The sequence below is a fragment of the Giraffa tippelskirchi genome, chromosome 3 (assembly GCF_054371585.1).
Source record: "Giraffa tippelskirchi isolate mGirTip1 chromosome 3, T2T-mGirTip1v1.2.pri, whole genome shotgun sequence".
In the NCBI taxonomy this organism is placed as follows: Eukaryota; Metazoa; Chordata; class Mammalia; order Artiodactyla; family Giraffidae; genus Giraffa; species Giraffa tippelskirchi.
Window position 1 is genome coordinate 92904300 of NC_137277.1, and position 21452 is coordinate 92925751.

General features: G+C 34.2%; 1 protein-coding gene across 1 annotated transcript in view; it reads right to left on the minus strand.

Moving 5' to 3' along the window:
- LOC145542438 (sodium channel protein type 2 subunit alpha-like) overlaps positions 1–21452 on the minus strand; it is an 85610-nt gene that overhangs the window by 14392 nt on the left and 49766 nt on the right. The window contains exons 17-20 of the mRNA XM_081581247.1: positions 15938–16417; positions 5293–5413; positions 1927–2081; positions 606–779 (exon numbers count right to left, since the gene is read on the minus strand). Coding sequence (XP_081437373.1) covers positions 606–779; positions 1927–2081; positions 5293–5413; positions 15938–16417 — 930 coding nt within the window. The remainder of the gene's footprint in view (positions 1–605; positions 780–1926; positions 2082–5292; positions 5414–15937; positions 16418–21452) is intronic.

Consider the following 21452-nt stretch of genomic DNA (forward strand, 5'->3'; position numbering starts at 1 on the left):
TTTTAAAATTTTGTCTGGTTAAGATCTTCTTCAAAAATTTCCCTCAGAAGTAAGGGAATAAACTCATATTCATATTTTTAAAGCCACTTACTTTCTGGCACTCCATCTTATTAATATATTGTTTTCAACACCAATATAGTTTCATAAAACTCTTAAGTAATTGGCCCATAGCTAATCTGTTTCTACAATCAAACAAACCAAGAAGTGTCTCTTGCTACTTGGACTTTCGTATTTCTTTGTAATTACTAATCCACCTGTGGGACACACTTTGCAAAAGGTTCTGGAGATGACAAAAATGCTAACATCAAAGATGCCCGTGAAGAATTTAAATACAGTTATATGTGAGAGTGACAAAGCAAAACTTCTACATTTATATATTGCTTTGTGTAACTTGGGATTTTAAATATTAATTTAACTATTTTGTCTGTGAAACTCTGGAAAAAAATGTTGTGGGGCATTTTCTTATTGGGAAAATGGGACCCATCATTTATATTTGGGATCCTGCAGTCGTATTGAGTGCCTACCATGTGCCAGGCACCAAGCAAGGTCTAGAAGTTACCATTCACATGCCAATAAAATGAAACAATAACATGCAGAATACTCACATCGACAATTAGGAAATCTAGCCAGCACCAGGCATTGGTAAAATACACTTGAAAGCCATATGCAACCCACTTGAGAAGCATTTCCAGTATGAATATATAAGTGAAAACTTTGTCAGCATATTCTAACATGGTCTTAATGGTTTTTCGCTGTTCAATATATATATCTTCAAAGGCCTGTAAGTGAAAAAACTCCATTGAATTTCATTGTCATAAACTGTCTCTAATTGGTATTTTATTAGAAAAAGTCATGCTTGCAAGCATCTTTTCAGGTGCCTAAGGCTGGAAGACTTCACACTTCCCAGAGCTGCGTTTTGCTCTATAGTTATCTATATGCAAATGACACTTAACTGGGCATTTCATTCAACAAATTAATTCAAATAATCTTTAAATTTTGGTATCAGAATATCCCATCAGAGCTTAAAATTTTTGAGACAATGCCAGCTGCTTCTCTCTACAATAGGAGGCACAAAATCATCTGCAAGCATATATGTTTTGCTCAGTGCAGAGTTGCTTGACTGTAACCCTAAAACTGTAACCCTAAACCCATTTAGTGATGAAAATGTAAGGCGAGGAGTCCCCTTAGCTTGGGAAAGCGGCAGGGATTAGTCTTTTGCTTTCTCTGTCTCTCTAGCTCAATCTGAGCATGTATGTAGGTGTCTGGAACCTCCCTTTGCCACTATTCTGCAGAGCTCTTTGGAAAGGGCAAGGGAACTCATTTGCAGGAGTCCCTGGGTCTTCTGGAATGAAAAGAGCATTTGTCTATTAATAATTCAATCCCTTCACAGGAAAAACTATCAGGACTTGGTGATCTGGATTAAGGAGAAAGGAGAAATTGGTTATTTTTTTGCTTTTTTGACCATTCTGTTGAGTGAAATCAGATATAAAATAAGTCTGTAATGATCTCACTTTGCTACTTGTAGGTAATTTAATCTATTTACCATTCAATGTGGTTGGCACTAGTGAGCTGGTGTGAACACAGCAATGGAGCTTATGTTAAGCAGATTGATATTTAGCTGACAATCCCATACCCTGTCTACATATTGATTCTTAATAGGAACTGGTTCTGATGACTAAAAGTTAAAAGGGTCCTTCTTTAAATATTCACAAAAAAATCATACTGCTCTAAATTTGATTCAATCTCAGGCCTACGGCAGAACAATAAAAGTTGCTACTTAGCGAGCTCTCAACACTGTGCTAAAAATATCATACAATGTCTCTCATCTTCACAAACACCTTCTTGTGAAAACATGCAATAGGAGGTTGATTGAGGGCAAAGGTAAAGGGTTTCAGGTAAAAGTAAAGGAGCAGATCATGTACCTACCAGTGCCCCACTGCTGACCAGAATCATGAAGACAATGAAGGTTTCGAACCAGTTATGCTCCACTATCTTATAGCAAGTTTTTCTCAAGTTCCACCAGAGTTTCCCTTTGCCTTCGTCTATGCTTATCTGACAACACTTAAACTTCCGCACACAGTCTAAAATATGCCAAAGTAAATGAAGAAAAAATATCACTCTTTGATTATGCATATTTGTGTTGGTGGGAGATTCATCTACATTATTACCTGATACATTATAAATAACTTTATTTTTTAAGGTGGCTTTCATTTGTAGACATAGAAATCATATATATTTTTTAAAATCATTCATCCAAAAACTATTTTTTAGTGCTTATGGGGCTAGTATAATGGTCTAATAATATAGTATAATGTATTACATTATAAAACCACAGTACAGAACAAGAGAAAGAAATGAAATCACCAAAGGCTGGTATTTCCATCCTATCCCTATCCTATAATTCCACTCATATTTGAACTTTATATGTGATTTCTAATTAGTTCACTTACTGATACAATGTAAACATTTTCCTTTTAATCACAAGTAAATAGAATTTTGGAAAGTTTCACAATACTTCTCTAAATAAGATAACCAGACATAAACAAGAATTGATATAAAGATCCTATTATTATTGAATATGTATGTTTCTGCAACTCCAGCCATTATCAGCAAAAGTGTAACAAACACCTTTGTAGCCTACTAGATCAAAGGCTTCTCAACAAATATTTATTGCATACCTATTTATTCAAGGAATTATACTGGACAATTATAATACTAGGTTAATTGCTAATACTAAGCTTTACAGAAGAAGTGGATTTGGGGTAAAACTTTGAAGGATGTATTAGAATCAGGTCTAGTACATAGAGCTGCAAAGGAATGGAGAAGCAATGAAATAAATAAAATTTGGAGGCAGGGAAGTTTGGAAATTGTATGAAGCAGAAAAGTGGGGAATTACCACCAGAAAAGACAGCTAGAGCCAATCTGAAAAGGATCTGAAAGATTCTGTTAGAGAACTTAGATTTTTTGTGCTATCTAATGGGGACAACAATGAAGGGTTTATTTGGGGGTTATGAAGATTTACCTGATAAGAATATTGATTTAGAATGATCTATGCCTGTACAAGGCATTGGATGGCTAGAAGACAAAAGATGGACAAGTAGTCAAGAGTCTAGGAGATTCAGTCAATGTAACATGAAAGAAAGTGAAAACAAGGGTGATGGTGGTGACAACAGTCAGGGGCAAAAGTGTCGACAGGACCTGGCAGCACATGTATATGGGGGCGCTAGGGTGTGAGAAAGAGAGGATTCGTGACATAGAGGTTTAACTAGGACAGAGAGCTCTTGTTCAATGAAAGAAAAATGGAAACCTCATTTTGAAGAAGCATAATATTTTAATGCACAGATATTTATCAGATGCTACTTTATAATGTCAGCCAGATCATATACTTTGTTTCATGAAAATGTAATGAAGTCCTCTTAAATATTATTAGTTCCTCAAGTAATAAATAAATAGCATATATTTCTTGTTTCTTTGAGGGTGATCTTTTTCACATTTCTGTCTTACAAAGGATTAAGAGTAACATGCCTTGAAAATATTTGTTGTAATGAACTAGATGGAACTGAAATTAGTTTTTTTTTTCCCCTAAAGAGGATATGAGATGAAAAAATACTCTTCAATATAAAAAGACCAATGGGAAGGATAAATGCCAAATTTGAGACACTGGTTCACTTCTGAGAGGGAAGCAAAGGATGGGATAAGGAAAGGGTACAAAAGGGGTCAAATCTATATCTGATTTATTCTTAAACAAAAAGCCTGAAGCAAATACAACAAAAATATTCCAACTGTTAAAGTTGGTTGGTGAGCATCTAAGTATTTTTTATAATGTTTTCTATAATGTTATGGTTGGTGATGTTTCATACTGAAATGTTTTTTAACTTCACAAAAAACAAATGTTGATATTACCATAAATATTATTATTAACATATTGTGACCCTAAAAATAAGCTAATTGTCTGGGAAAGAATAACAACTAATGCTACACAAATTATTTTTGTGATATATCTAACCTCTTGAATGTTTTGTGAATTCATAATTTTTTTTCAAAGTCAACTAACTTCACTGAAATATGTGCAGAATTTTAGAGGAAAGAGTGGAAAAAAGCGGCTTCCCTCACAACTTATGCTGAAAAAATATCTCTTCCTCTGAAGTAATTTAAAAATTGACAATGAATACATAAATATTTGTTTTCTCTAATGCATTCAAGTCCAAAAGAAATAGGTGTATTCAACATACTCATCTGCAAAACTCTTTATTGACATCAATTTTGACACTTGCATAATCACATATTTTTAAAATTAGCTTAAAGTTCAAATTAAACAGCTTTAATGTTCTTAAATGAAATGAAAATGAAGGGAACACTTCTAGAATTAGTTGTAATTAAATAGCATTACTACCATCATTATCAAAATAAACATTTGTTTAAGCCTGGGCCAGTGTGTGGATGGAGCTGAGTCAGGCAATTGTCTCATCTAAGACCTAAGCCCTATGACTAATCCCAACCAAGATCAGCAAAATCATCTTGCCAGCCATGGGCTTGTGAGCAAAGATACGTTTTTTTGTTATATGATAAGTTTTGAGTGGTTTGGTATACATTATTATTGTTCCAGAGATAACTGATCCACACCTCAAATAACATAATTTTAGCTTTCTTCACAAAATCCTCTTAGTATTACTCCAATGACATGGTGTCCCATACTGTATCACTCAGTATATTTTTGTATTTCATTATTGATTATCTAGTATCATTCAGAACTAACAATATATATTTGACTTTGACAGATACAGGTAATTATTATTCATGGACAGTTCCTTTTTAATAGCATAGCCACATTTATATAAGAATGTGTTCCAATATCAAATGACAAAGTATTCATGGACAGTTTTAAATGTAAATTAATCAATTCGTACCATTATAACCTGACAAAACAGTAAACAATAAATTACTCCTTCAACTTAAATTTTTTTTCTTTTATTTTTCAAAAGTAGAGAGAGATATGTATGATTTGGTTTTCTTGCCTATCAAAGATTCTACAAGGCCACCAAAAACCCCAGATAGTTAGCAGCATTTCTTAGAGTAGGACAGGATTCACAAAAATAGAAAACTGGATCTGATGCCATAAATTAAATCTTAATTTTTCAAAAATTATCTATGCTTTGATATAGAAAAAGCAACCAACAAAAAAGTAAATGTACAGTTGCTAGATACCTATAGAGGATCAGAAAAAGCCAGGGAGGGAGAGAAGAGACAGCTAGATCAGAGAGGTCTAAGATGCGTACATGCTCTGTTCCTCACCTTCCGTAAAACAGGCTTCAGGCTCCAGAGATTCTTCAGGCTCAGCTTCAGGTTGTTCTCCCTCCGCGGGAGCTCCTATATCAACTGTGCTGCCTTCAGATGAACTAGTTGCATTTAGCTTCTGAAAATCAATCCCACAGAAAAGCTTTTAAAATAGTTTCTTTAATCTATAATATAAAAATTCCAAAGGTGTGCCCTTAAGTCTTCTGTATTCATTTCCTTGATCTGTAATTTAAGAATATCTTAAACATAATGCCAGTCTGCTTTGGTAGAGGTGGGGGGTCACAAGATTAGATACAGCACCACAGTATTTTTTTTTCCTTTAAAAATGTGGTGCTAACAACTTAAGTAATCTTTGATTAAGCTCCTGTATAGAGAGAGATTCTGAAATAAAATCATGCAGAGCTTACATAAGCTGCCAGAGTTGTATGGTAGTCTGTGATCTTGCTCTTGTGAAGTAGTTTAGATGGTTTTATTCTAAAATTGTGACCCAACCAACAGAAGCTGCACAAGTGTATTTTCATGTCAAATGCAGAAAAGATTTGATCAAACGCACATAAACAGCAAAGTCTAAATTTATCCACTTTTCATTGACATGAAAACATATACCACTGGTTGTTATTAAACATATTCTCTAATTTTCTAATTCTGAAAAGAGCAGCACATTGTTAGCTTTATAGCAAGAGCTGGTTGTTTGCATTCTCTTTGGCCAATGCACTCCTGTATTTCATTGTGCATTTGGAAACTACTTGTTACTCTGGCACTCTTACCTCTCCAGTTAATAAAGGCAGAAATGAATCTTTGGTTGTTGTTTTGTTTTCCTTTAAGTTAAATCAAATACCACCGAAAGAAAAATATAATAGAAAGAAGTTGTTTTAAATCTTGAAATGCAACAAACTTTAGCCAAGTCAGGTTGTTCATGGGATCAGCATAAATGAAGGGATTCAGTCTTTAACCCGGTCTTAAAATGCTGCAGGAACGACACAGGGCCAGGTATGAGTGCCACGTGGAATCAGAGTAGTTTGGGCCACAGCATTCTCGGACCTGTTACAATGTTATTACTATTAGTGCATAACATTAGGAAATGGCTGAGCTGATAGGAGCTACTTTATAAAGGGGATGAGATAAGCACATGATAAAATGCACACTGAAGTATGTTGAACCTATTCTAAAATAGATGTTGCAGTCAGTACTGGAAACATTTTATTTATATTTGGGCTAAGGATTCCATGGATTTCCCTAAGAAGCTGGTTTCTTTATTTTCTGAAAATAATTTTCTTTATATAAAATATTTCCTTTGCATAGTAGTGCTGATAAAGTAAAAATATTTATACACACTATAGATATAACAGAAAATACTTTTGTGTGTAATTTAACAATACCACTGATAGAAGCATAAATATCATATGTCTCCTGCATTAAAATTAGTTCAGGATTATTTTTAAATTCAACCAAACCATTTAAAATTAAGGATTACATGTTATAAGGCACTTGAAGTTTATTGATTTCTTTTTCTACTATCAGTTATATCACAACATTGGACAGATACTCAATTATAATATCTTTGTTTTTAGAATTTGAATATACAGTATTCTAAGATGAAATATTAAAAGAGTCGGACACGACTGAGCGACTGAACTGAACTGAACTGGAGATGAAATATTACATGACTTTTTCTAATTTCCTATCCTTTATAGCTAAATTATCCTATCAATCTTATTTACATGAAGATGTTATAGTATTTGGGACCTGAAATATTGATCATATTATTTACTGGATATTGAAACATGACATAGGTAATCAGAATAAGTGAAGTTTAGTTATATCTAATCTAACTACAAACAGCCCAAACAAGAAATGGAAAACATTCATTTTAGGAAAAAGGATCACACTGCAATTACGGGTTGGTTAGGGATTAGGGGATGATTCTAGGTTTACTATACCCCACTTTGCCAGGATTCCCTGGAGAATTTCTTTAATGATCCATTTTCAGGGTGCTCCATACTGGTGAATGGCTGCATCAGGACTTGCAGCAGTGCTAGGTATATACAGCTCAGGTACTCTATAAATATTCTTTAGGGAAGGTGGGAGGGAGGTTCAGGATAGCGGGAAAAAGGTATACCAGTGGCCTATTCATGTTGATGCAAAAATCATCACAATATTGTAAAGTAATTATTTTCTAATTAAAATTAATTGAAAAAAATTAAAAATGAATGAGCTTCTTCATAACAGAATAAAGGCTAGTCCTTGATAGTGACTAGCAGAAGTCACCAGACAACATTCCATAGAATTTTGGTTTAAAATATTCAAAAGTTTCCGGATGATCTCTGTAACATCAACTACAATACCTTTCATTTAGTGTCATGTCTTAGTACTGACACTGAATTAATAGATATCTTTCTAACCGAAGTCAGATATTTGTATAGTTAGAGGTCAGATTATTTTTTAAAGGTGCAACATAAAATTTTGTGCTTCTAGAATATGTATCTCACCAGACTTAACCCTCTGAAGCAAAGATCATGCTTTTGCCATCTCGGCATCCCTAGGAACTATCACTAATGTCTGTGTTTAATAGATGCTCATTGAATAAATGAATGAATGCCCAATTCAGGAACTCTTTTATTCTACCACTAACTACTTCTAACACCTCCTATCTTTTACATTCACATTCAAGGGAATACACATAACATTCTCACGTTAGTACAGAGAAACACAAATCTCTTCCAGATTCTAACTTGCGTAAGTAATGACCAATGACCTTTAGAATCAGAAGTGCTGTCTAAACATCAGGGTTCCAATTAATCAGACCTAAGATGAAACTATAAAATAAACTATGAAATAAATAAACTGTACTTTAATTCTGGAGTCAGGAAAACTAACACTAACTCATTTTGACAATGTTTTTCCTCTTTCTACTCTGTGCACATGGGTCTACAATCCCAGCAGCGAATGGAACCTCTCTAAGGAAAGGCAATCTCATCCTTCTCCATCTTCCTCCTCAAGTGGAACAGCAGAGGATCTACCTGTTACACATATTACTTGAATACCTTTACTTGGTCTACAAATTAAAAAGCTAGGGTGCACATTAATCCTCAACACCAACTAATCCAGGGTCTAGTTAGAGAAAGAAATGTGGCTTTAATTATATTGTCAAAAGGCATACTGAGTTAGTAGCTGGATTCAAGGTCTTCTGTATCCCACTTTGTTAGGATTCCCTAGAAAACTATTTGATGATTCATGAGTTAAGCCAATCTTTATCAATTTAAAACATTTAGTAGATGTGATATGTAACTAAACATTGTGGTTTCAAGATAGTGCCTGGGATACTGTTGAATCCCAGGTGCTATGACCATGAACTAGTATAGTTTGTTATAGTCATATCCTTATATGTATTAATATAAAGTTAAATATACATTGGGACATTTCATTAAAAAGCTTACTTTAAATAGAGATGTAGGCATCTTGAGATGTAGGCAAGAAATTCTGATTTATGAAACCTTTCCTGACATCAATTCAATGACTTTCTTAAAATCACATGAGGCAAATATCATAATATTATAAAATATGTTAACTAAAACAGTTAAAATGCATAAAGAGTCTATAAAATCCAAGTGAATCAAATTAAGAATATAAAACTTTTCAGCTTCAGATAAGGTCGTAATCACGATTACGTATTTTTAACTACAGTACAAATTCACCAATTAGAATTGTCAAATGTATGTCATTTATATGGAATTATTAGTACTCATATACTTAAAAGAATAACTTTCAAACAAAGCTTCTCTGTAAATTTTACAATGTAGGCATCATTCACTGCAAAATGCCACATGAGTAAGAGAGCAAAAAATTAACCAGTTAGATATACAACCAGTTCTTCTTCGCTTTGATAAAATTTAGATGTTTAGGTTCCCTTATTATAATCTACGCTTATTTATTGGAAGACAAGTGAACTGAACGATACTGTTAGTACAGGCCTTCCCTACTCTAACCTTAAAATATGGATGTCCCCCAATGTCAGGATAGTCAAGAAATTAAACACTCATAGAGAATTATTTGCTATGCCTGGCATTGGCAATCCTTTATTTTCAGGTGAAATATTAGCTGAACTTTTTTTTTTAAGTGAAAATTTCATGTTACAAGGTTCTTACTACTGAAAGTCTGTAGGATCCTCAAAGTGCTGGGTCACCATAATCATAGGGGTTAAGCAGGGCAGCATTGTACTTTGCTTAATGATCTAATAAATAAATATCAAGATTCAATATTTCATTTCTTATTTTTAAACACTATACTTCTAACTTTTACTTTCCACATCATTGACAAACTATTATCAGACATCTGCCAAACTCATAGTCCTTCTCTCAGAAAGTAGAAGCATTTTTGAAAACATAACACAGAAAAGGGACAGAAAACATCATTTTCTATTAAGTTTTTCAAAGGTACACTCTTTTTATTATGAAGTTAAGATATTTTTAAGAAAATGTAATCAATAAATAGAGTATATAATTTGGACAAAAGGTATATTCTAATCCTAGTCAATAAAAGAAATTGAGATCTTTTTTAAAAAAAGAGAGATAATTAAAATAGATTAAATCAAGTATTCCATATCTATTTTGGTCACCAAGAATGACAATTCTTTGCTCCACGTGGATCTTAATTCTAGTCTGTACTTAAGTAATTCTAGGTCATTTTATGTGAAAAATCTTAACATCAAAGTAATGAAAGTGATGGTTATGGTTCTTATAGGATAGGCCAAAGTGACACATCAGTAATAGAAAGGAATTATTCTTCTTAGTAAGGGAAAGCAAAATTAAAACTGTTATTATCATCATATTACATTATTAAAATAATCATTTTTGTCTTTATAACAGACACGTTACAAAATTCTGTAATCCATAAATAGCAAAGTTTTAAATGTCTTTCTTGGGATGGCAAAAATAACCCTTAAGTCTCAAAGACATGTTTGGTCAATTTTTTTTCTTACATTAAGCATATTTAGAGCTTTTTAAAAATCCTTGAATCACTATCCCACTGGAAAACTTTCCCTTGAAGATTTATATGTTCTCCAGGATAAAATTATAGATGGGTTTTTACTGAAACCATTCTACCACTGCTTACCCAAACCTTCTCTACACAGCCTTCTCTCCTTTCCTACTCCTTATACTAGAATTCAGTATACTGCTCTATTAGGGCTTCTCTGGTGGCCCAGTGGTAAAGAATCTGCCTGCCAATGCAGGAGACTAGGGTTCGATCCCTGGGTTGGGAAGATACCCTGGAGAAGGAAATGGCAACCCACTCCAGTATTCTTGCCTGGGAAATCCCAGGGACAGAGAAGCCTGGTGGGCTACATTCCGTGTGGTTGCGAAAGAGCTGTACATGACTTAGCAACTAAACAACAATAATAACTCAGAGAATAAGAAAACTAATCTTACCTCTTTCTAAGAAACTAGGAAAAAGAAGCTATTATCTTAAGGAGTCAAATGTCATACTTTCTGAAGAATTAATGCATAACAGGAAAAAATAACTCTCTCTAGTTACTGTGTATATGGCTATCTGTTTTATTTGGGGTCTTAATTTATATGATTAATGATATTGGCCTCATTCCTCCAGTATATAGGGCATTATCTTTCACGAATGTAGAGTGCCAGTGACTGAATATTTTGTTCCAAAACATTAAAAAAATGCTCCCCCAAATCCATGATCGTTGTTCCACCCAAAGAGCCAAATGTGCTTATGTTAGGGTTGTTTTATGCTTTTAATGGCAGAAGGAGAGGAAAATGCATCTGAAGTACAAAGCATTTAATTAACATTTCTTGAAAGAAATTAAATTGGGTTGAGCAATTTGGTTAACATATTTTAGGAGAAAACTATGATTTTAAACACCAGGAAATGAAAGTTCCGCTAAATGGAGCCTATAGAATGGTGCTACATTCACTGCCTTGGCTGAATGACTAGTAGGTCCCTTCATTTAATAAATATGAAAGGAGTAGAGTTCACATTGGTTTTCTTTCTATATGGGTTTGTGTTGCATGATATATTTAAATAATATTCTTCAAGAGAAAGTTTCCCAGAAGTTTTAGATGAAATAAAGGAGAAACAAAAACACAAAGTATTGAGGAGCAATACAATGAAGAAAGTAGATTTCAGATCTTTTTTCAGAATGGATATACCTCTATAACATTTTTGTTTGTTTCTTTTTCTTCCTTCCTTCTCTCCTTCCTATCTTTCCTTTTTAGCGTACAAAAGAAATTCATTTCCTTTTCTTTCATTCTCAGGAGTTTTATGGGTAAATATCAACAGATTCTCCAGGAGAATTGTATTCTAAAGGCAAAATACTCTTGATCAAGTGCTAAATAGAGCGATACCATTTTCTCTGAAATGAAGCAGATAAAAATTGTACCAGTGCTGCTGGCAGCAAAAACATAACATTCCACTTACATTATTATCACATTAAAACATCCTTTAGAAAGTTTGTACATGAATAAGGGATTGCTCTAACTTGCAGATTACCCTTCAGAAAAATTTAATATGACACTGAACAACAAATTACCAACAAAGTACACTCATAGGGGCTTTATTTACTTAAGAAAAGGGCAGAGGAGTGAAAACGTCCTGCAAGAGTTTGTCAGAGAGTACCTTATATTTCTCCTTTAGACCTTTAGCATGTTCAAAACTCTGTAACATTAAATGGAATTAAATAATTTATAAATGCATGCACTTTTATTTTTCACTGAATGTAATTTCTGTAAAAATCTATGTAAGAAAATTAGCAGCTACCTCATTTTTTAAAAAGTTAGGGTTGCCAGACTTGCCTGACCGTGCTTTATGACTCAGCATAAGAGCAGCTGTGCATGTTTTTATTTTACTGCCAATGGATGGGCAAGGAATGTAGCTGAGTAACATGCAGGCCAGTCAAAATTCATTTAGAAACTAATCGTATTTATATATGTACAATTTGCTTAGGTAACCTGAGTAAAAGTGGTGGCAGGAGTCTCTGGCTGGTTAAAAAACACCAGAGCTGCATTCTTGATGGCTCCAGCTTGTTTTTACCCCTGTGAGAAGTAAGAACGGTAAGCAGTGAAGGTCACCATATTGCACTAGTAAATTTTACTTTGAAAAATAATCATTCAAGCATGGCTTAAATTATTAAAACTCTATAAAAGAAATCAAGCATTTGAAATCAAAAGTATGAAAGGAATGACATTACATACGGTCAAAGTAAGTTGAGTTAAAGCATACAATTACCATATGAATTTAAAATGATATACTCTAGAGAATCTACAGAAAGCTGTCAAAGAATCACACAATTTGGCAAAGATAAAATAGAAGAGGATTTAGTTCAAACACCTAAATAACCTCTGTGTCCACTTGGTTAGTCTGCCTTATAAGAAGGGATTCATTATAGGCATTCCAAAAATTAAAAGGTGCTCTATTTTTTTCCTTTAATATTTCAAATCATTTAGAAAGAATATCATTTAGTATGAATATCTTATTCCATTTGTTAATACTTCACATGTAATATTTAATACCACAATCCAACCCTACCAATTAAGAAAATGACCAGACAAAACTAACTTGAAGGCAGAACCCTAAAACGATATCTCAGGTGGGAATATTTGTCATTCTTGAATACTTACTTCAGTTCTCTTTTGTTTTCTAGTGTAGAGTTACCTGGCAAAATGCCAAAAGATTGTAACTTGAACATAGTCCCTTCCTAGACTATTGCTCCAATCCTTTATTTGTTTATGAGTTTATATTTAAGAAGTTTTACATAAAGCCATAATCGAAAATTTTACCAAATAATAAATTTTAAAACACAAGTAGCAATCTCTACACAAGTACTGAAAGGACTCCACAGCTAAAACAACAAAATAATTCTACTTTCAACTGGCAGATTAGCTCTCTGCCTCCAATTCCAAAGTAGTGATTTCACATGTGTTATTTTGGAATACCTAACTCAAATGGAAAACACCTGAAAAAGTCTAATGTTTACAAGAGAAACTGAGAAGAGAGTTTTGATTTTTCCCTACTATAAGCCCCATCTTACTAGATATTTCTCTAATGTGAAACACAATGGTTTGAGATAAGGCAAAATACATGCCTTTTTGGAGAAGTTTGAGGTTTTAAAATTGCTTCAAATTAAGAATAGCGAATGTCAAGTTATTCTACCTCAAAGGATACTCAAACTTAGCCGAAGGTTTAAATGGACTGGTGACTTCAACATTTGATTCTTCATAATTCATTTTTAGTTAACACCATAAATTAAACATGTGCTGTGCTGTGCCTAGCTGCTCAGTCATATCCAACTCTGCGAACCCATGGACTATAGCCCACCAGCCTCCTCCGTCCATGGGGATTCTTCAGGCAAAAATACTGGAGTGGGGTTGCCATGACTTCCTCTAGGGGATCTTCCCAACCCAGGGATTGAATCCACCCTGGGAACCACCAGGGAAGCCCAAGAATACTGGAGTGGGTAGCCTATCCCTTCTCCAGGGGATCTTCCCGATCCAGAAATTGAACTGGGGTCTCCTGCATTGCAGGCGGTTTCTTTGCCAGCTAAGCTAAATTAAACATACATAAAAATAAAAATTGACCTCCCTTACTCTAAAGGAGATATTTACTATTAGGTAAAATAATGAGAGGGGACTACATATTAAAATTTAATGACCCAATTCTATTTTCTAAATGCTGACTTTAGTATCTGGGCTTCCCCGGTGACTCAGATGGTAAAGAATCTGCATGCAATGCAGGAGACCTGGTTTCCACCCCTGAGTGGGAAAGATTCCCTGGAGAAGGGAATGGCTACCCACTACAGTATTCTTGTCTGGAGAATTCCATGAACAGAGGAGCCTGGCAGGCAAGTCCATGGGGTCGCAAAGAGTCAGACACTGAGTGACTAACCCTTAGTTTCTAGAAACTTACAATACAAGAAATTAGGCCCCACCATTTCAGCATAGCCCAGCCAAATACACTTATCCAAAATTTAATTAACTAGATATTAAGATATTATTCAGCTTTAAAATAATGATCTTATTAGTGTACATTTGAGTTCAACTAATTACAGCAATTATTTGTTCCAGGCTATAAGGATTTTTTAATTTCCCCCTGTAATCTCATTGTTGTTTTGTGAAACTAGTACCTATGGTCTTGCTACCTAAATGTTACTTTTAGAAACTATATTTAAACTTTCTCTGAAATTAATGTTTAATACCTACTTCCACCTAATCGGCAATGGCACCCCACTCCAGTACTCTTGCCTGGAAATTCCCGTGGACGGAGGAGCCTGGTAGGCTGCAGTCCGTGGGGTTGCAAAGAGTCGGACATGACTGAGCGACTTCACTTTCACTTTTCACTTTCGTGCATTGGAGAAGGAAATGGCAACCCACTCCAGTATTCTTGCCTGGAGAATCCCAGGGAAGGGGGAGCCTGGTGGGCTGCCGTCTTTGGGGTCACACAGAGTTGGACATGAATAAAGCAGCTCAGCAGCAGCAGCAGCCACCTAACCACTGAATTAGCAATATCTTACAAATAAGAACAAACCGAAATAGCATCTTTTTCCATAATTATATAGGATAAATACAGTAAAACTGATTTAAAAAATCTAAGGTTCTTTTCTTAGAAAAATATTTTTGCTCTTAATTTTATTAACTGATCCCTAATTTTTGTGACACTGTTTCATTACTTAAATTACATCCTTCAGTGTCTCCAACTCTCCCAAATCATCATTCTTAGGGTGAGAATAATAATAGAGGTCTTTCTGTTTCCTGCCAATCAATTCAAATGACAACAAAGAATGAATCTTTGTTTTTGGTTGTTATTTTTATTTGTTGATGCAAGTGTTAATTGCTGGGAATTCTGGCTTCATTTTTGTGTAAATAAACATTAAGGGTTTAAATTCCTGCTCTTTATTCCCAACTCTGTGCTTATTAATCTATAAACAAACCAAGAATATACCCTGGTATTTATACTCTTCTAGTAAATCAAAGAATTCTTTAAATTACCAAGAGTCTTATTGTAGTTGGAAAATTTAGAATTTTACATTTAGACAGCATGCACTGTGCTCAGTAGGGTTAAAAATATTTTCAACCTGATTCTTCATCACTACCTTCACTTCCTTCAAAACACTGTTTACTTCAGGAAACATGAAACTACAAGTAAATATCAAGCCAAGATCCCAATGATACTTCCATTAAAAATATGCCTGTGAAAACTAAATAAAATCACATTTTATGTTATTCCGAAAGAGCAAAGAATGTAGCAAAATGAGGATTGGAACTGCCCCTCACCAAGCATTTTTCTAGTATATACAATAAAATACCATTGTGGGAAAATTAGAAGGAAGAAAGTGGATAAACTGAGGCATTTTTCACAAATCAAAAATTATTTAAAATCTTTTTAAAAATTCATATTAACCTGAATATTAATATTATCAGCAACTTAAAATGGTGACTACTTGAAAGAATGAGTTAACTATCATTTGTTTAGCTATGTACTATTATATTGTCAATTTGTCTATCACCAATTTTGCCACAGAAATTGTTTCAATAGGTATTTCTTATTTTCTTATAGAAAGAAAATAATTTTTAAAAGTCTGGATGGTTTAAAGCAAACATAATACCAAAATATCTTCTTATGTAGAAATTCCTACCTCTTTGCTTTCTTCCATATCTGACTCGCTGCTGAATTCTTCAGTATTTAAATTTTCAAAGTCAGACTCTCCGACAGCAATTGGTACAGTCACAGTGAGGCTGGGGTTGTTTATGAAGGACATGTAATCACTTTCATCCACGACATATTTTTCTACACTGCTGCCTATGCCACTGGTAGTTCCATTGCCATCTTTGAGATAATTGAGGTCTTTGCCTATTTCTATAGTGGTATGATTGGAAATACAGCTGTCTTTTTTGTTATTTAGATCTTCAAGAGGTTTAATTTCATCTAAAGCTTTCTGCTTTCTAACAAAGGCTTTCTGAATAAATTCACGTATTTTTCTTTTAACAAAATCGATTCCTTTCTGCATCCTTCCCACAGCAATCTGGAGATTATTCATTTCATTATCATCATCAGTGGCGGCAAGATTGTCAGAACTGAATGAACTCAAGAGTAAGGCCAGGAAGAGGTTCAGAACCTAAAACACAATAGGAAAGCTGGTGATCAAAACATTCCATTGTTTCTATCTCTCCGAACTACAAATTTTCCAAAGTTGTTCTTACACCTCACTTTTCACTAATAGATATTCTTTCTAATTTATGATAAACTATCCTGGAAAAAAAAACACCCGGCCAATAATACTGCATTAACACTATTTACATTTTAGTCATTGCATAATTACTAAAACCACTGCTATGTAAAACTTCTATATTAAGTTCAATTCCAAATGAAAAATTTTAGCTATCTAGATAACTATACAATGAAAAAGAAAAAAAAATGTTTTATTTGGAATGTCAAGTCTTTTCCCCATGTAACCTGGGTTTTCCAGGACACTGATAATTTATTATACTTTTATTCCTGAACCAAAGATGATTCCACTATATTTAAATATTATTTTATTTTTATGTTTGTACCTATTCTTGCACTTTAGATAACTTGTCAATTTAGAAAAAAAATATACCTACCACTAGATCAAAAATCTCAGTTTTTGGTTCAGAAAATCATGGCCACTAGATTTCTACAGTAGTTGGAAATAGTGTAAATAAATGGTTACAGACCACTAATTAGTCTAATAACTTGAGTCTTCAAAAATAGGACCCACTGATATGGGTTAGCAAAACGATTAGTGACCATAAATCTGCTATGTACACTCAAAAAGAGGTAATTTACTAAGAAATAGAGCACTCTCATGGGCACAAGACCAAGTATATGAGTCCTTGATCATTCAAACAGACAGAACAATGACAAAAAGGGATATGGCCCTGAAGGGATCCAAAGACAAAAAGTAAATAACACAGAAGAGGAATCCTAGGAAAGGTTTTAAGGAGAACTCCAATGAAAAGGATGCTGAATTCTTGCTATATTCCTATCTTTCTAATAGGTTAATGAGCCTCAGAGTTCCTTTGTCTAACCAGTTATGAGTCAATCTAACCAATGGTATTAAGAAAGGTAAAAACCTATAAGATCCAACAAGAACTGCACATAATTCTGTGAGTCTATACTGACATCTTTCAGTTGCTATACCATGGTTGCTAGTATTAGTACTAAGACCTGAGCCTTCACATCTGAAATTTACCAATAAAGTTATATTTTATTGTGATTTGCCTTGAATGTATTATTTGGATAAAAATAGATGAAAGAGAAAAAATTAAATGCTACATTTTGGGTTTTATCCATAATAAAACTGAATTTTGGTACCATAATTTTTTCTAGATTTGATTTATTAAGGTTCATTAATGAACTTTTTCTATTAGGAACTTTTTCTTGACAAATATTAGTCAGCCTTCCCAGAGTGTGATCCAACTATAGCTCCTCTCAAAGCATTGGAACAGGTATCTATTATGTGTCATTTACTGTTATATCTTATGGCCCATTCCCTTTTCACATTAGAATTAAAGCATTGGGTAGGAATCAAGTTTATGTCAATTTTCTCAGTGCTAAGCTTACAAGATTGTTCTAAGGACTCAGTTAAAGGATCCTTGTGGCCCTCACAAAGCTACTGGCACAGGGTAAACCCTTGGGAAAGTTTAGCTGTTACATCACTGTTACTATGATCCAACCTTCTCTCTGTTATACTATCTTTCAATTTACCTTTTTTTGTTTTCAATCTAATCTCTTTTTCTAGACCTCCTTTATTACCAAAGGGTATTGATCAGTGTAACAGCTGACCAAGGTGGTGCATGTGACCAAAGGCAATTTAAAGGAATACAGTTCAACAAGCTTACTCAGGAACTAAAACCTGGGATCCTGTTTCACACATGGTCATGGACAGACTTGATAGCTCACTGAGTGAAACTGTTTCTTTCATATGTCCCCAAATTATTTTCTTGGAATAATAATTTCCATTTGGGATTCAAGATTGAAACATACTGTCTGTATCAATACTTTTTCTAGCCTGATTTTTAATTGGTGAGAAAAACTCACTTTCACATCCTTCTTGTGTGCTAATGCCCCACTTAGAGGTGGCTACTTCTAGATGTGATAATCTTCAAAAAAAAATATTCTCTTTCTGCAGCACCTGTCTTGAACCTGTAAGAGGATTTCTGGCCATAGTGTTAGCAAACCAAGATGATAACCTGGGAAAAGCAATCTATAGCCCCACCTCTGTCTTGTCTGTGGACTAGGCAGTGATTACTCACACCTCTTGCTGTCGAGCATTACATGGAAGTTTATGTGTGTTTATAGGAGGTTATGTCAGCTTGTCTTTGGGGGACATGAACCTTTTGGGTGAGGATGAGAAGGAAGATTTGTAAGAAGTAGTGCACCAGGTTCAGTCAATCTTATTTAAGGAAATGTGATGTGAACATATTTCCTTAATAGTGATAAATGTGACAGATATTATTACCACCTTAGTTACTCCAGAAGAAATATACAAGATATCACAAAAGGAGGAATACTTTTTAACTTATAATAAATAAGGAGATTCTTTAATTTTTTAAAAAAGGTACAGAATTTAAATATATCCAATAGATGGAAATTATTATTTTATCTGTTATACCTTTTTATGTATATGTAGCAATCCAAATTAATATAAATGGCTACTTCCTGAAATTCTCTTTCAACTTGAAATCCTTTGTACAGTTGGAGAGATGTGTCCTATTTCAGTAAACTAAAGATGATATGTGATATGCTGAGTTTCTTTAAATTCACTGTGTTTTCTGGCTACATAAATTCTACCCAAATTCCACTTGCTCATTGCCACTTTCCTGATAAAAAGACATCTGTAGCTTTCAACTGTCTACAGAAAAACATACTCGATTTGGTAACACATAATCAGCCTTTTCATAAATTAAACTACACAGTCTGACCTCAAACACTTCCTGCTACCCCAGTATGAATTTTCATTGCTTGTGTCCAGTCTTCTCACTCATTGTTGTCATAAAGGATTCTGTTCTCTGCCTTCTATTCTCTTCTTCCAATGTATGCCAAATATATAAATGAAATCAAATCAAATCTAAAATACAAACCAATGACATTTTCTCTGTTTTTCTTCTATGTAGCCCTGTGATCGTTTCTTCCTGTTCCATGCATTTTGCATCTTCTGAAAGCAAGCAAGTTATATCTGGAATTGTAGTGGTTTTAAAATTATTTGATACTCATCCCTTCAAAAGTTAAAGTCTAATCCCTTTTTCTTAAATGTGAGATCTTTTTAATGACTAGTCAATAGAATATTGCAGAAGTGACAGAATGTGACTTCAAGATTAGAACATAAAAAGAGCTTTCTCCTTGCCCTTTGCTTTGTGTCTTGTGCTCTGGAAGAAAAAGCCAACTGCCGTGTCATGAAGATAATCAACTCTATGGCAAGATCCATGTGGAGAGAAACTGAAGCCTTCTACCAACAGCCAGTAAGGCTGAACTGGGACCTCTCACCAATAGCCATGAGAGTGAGCCTTATTAGAAGTCAATTCTTCAATCTTAGTCAAGGTAACTGTCTCCCATCAACATCTTGATAGAAATCTTTAAACTAACCCAGGGCCAGAACCGGATAGGTGGTTCCCAAATTTCTGACCCACAGGAACTGAGATAATTAATAAATGTGTATTGTTATAAGCCACTGTTCACATTTCTGGATTGTACACTATTCATGTTTTTTGTTATTTTAAGAACAGGTCAGAATTAACAACAGGATACTGAGAAGACTGAAATATTGCAAAAAATAGAAATAAATAATAATTTTTTGTTTTTTCCCTCCCCCTTTTCTCTTCCTCTAGGGGACTGAGCCAATCAGTCCACTCTAAAGGAAATAAGTCCTGAATATTCATTGGAAGGACTGATACTGAAGTTGAAACTCCAATACTTTGGCCACCTGATGCGAAGAACTGACTCATTTGAAAAGATCCTGATGCTGGGAAAGACTTAAGGCGGGAGGAGAAGGGGAGGACAGAGGATGAGATCATTGGATGGCATCACTGACTTGATGGACATGAGTTTGAGTAAACTCCAGGAGTTGATGCTGGACAGGGAAGCCTAGCATGCTGCAGTCCATGGGGGTGCAAACAGTTGGACATGACTGAGCCACTGAAGTGAACTGACTAGGGGATTGGAGGTTACTTTTAATGTGAAAGAAAATGAAGTCTATAAATTGCAGACTTTAAAATATTGGTTACAATAGTCCTTGTTCTATCCCACTGAATTGGGGCCTGATCAAGCAACTTAGTATAATAAATTTAATGTATAAGAGTCTGATCTCTCTCACATAAATCTATTGTCCTTTCTTCCCCAACCACTGTGTCCACTATCTCCTGGCTTGGGATGGTCTACTTTCTTCTCACATCTCAATTAAAGATATATGCAGGTCTGAACTCTTTGACAAAGCCTTCTGTGATGATCCTTGCCATCGCAAAGCAACATTTTCATCTTGTGAACTTTACATATAACACTTTGCTTTCACATTTTTTTCACTTACTCTTTTTATTCCTGTTTGAGTAAATGTCCTATCACTGTGCCATATATATTGTCCTACCATCATCCCCAGGCCTCCAGGACTCAGTAGAGGTGTGCTGGGCAGAGTTCATTTTACACAGAAATGATAACAAATGATTCTTGAGTCAGTGTTACTTGTTCATACTGTCATTTCTATGCAACAAATACTGATGTGCTTTTAATCAACTGAGATGATCACTATTTTTTTTTAACTCCAACTTGCAGAGAACCCAAACGTGAAACATTTTCAAGTGACAATATTGTTAGTATTTATAAATAAAATGAATGACTGTCTAATAGCACTGCCATACTTTAGCACAAGAACTGAAAGATAAAAGCCAAAAATGGCCCTCTCCATGGAAGAGTAAGAGGTACAGAGATGAAGAACAACTTTGGTTCAAAAGCTATTTTAAGAGTTTGTGTTACATGTCAATTAAAGTTCAATATAGCTGGAAAAAATTTAAAATAATGTAAGCAAATATTAAAAAGTTCATGTAGATTTTATCATCTGACTGACTCCTGCCATCATGAAGAATTTAAACTTGATTTAAAAAATATATACAAAATATTCCTGATGGTTACAATCTTTT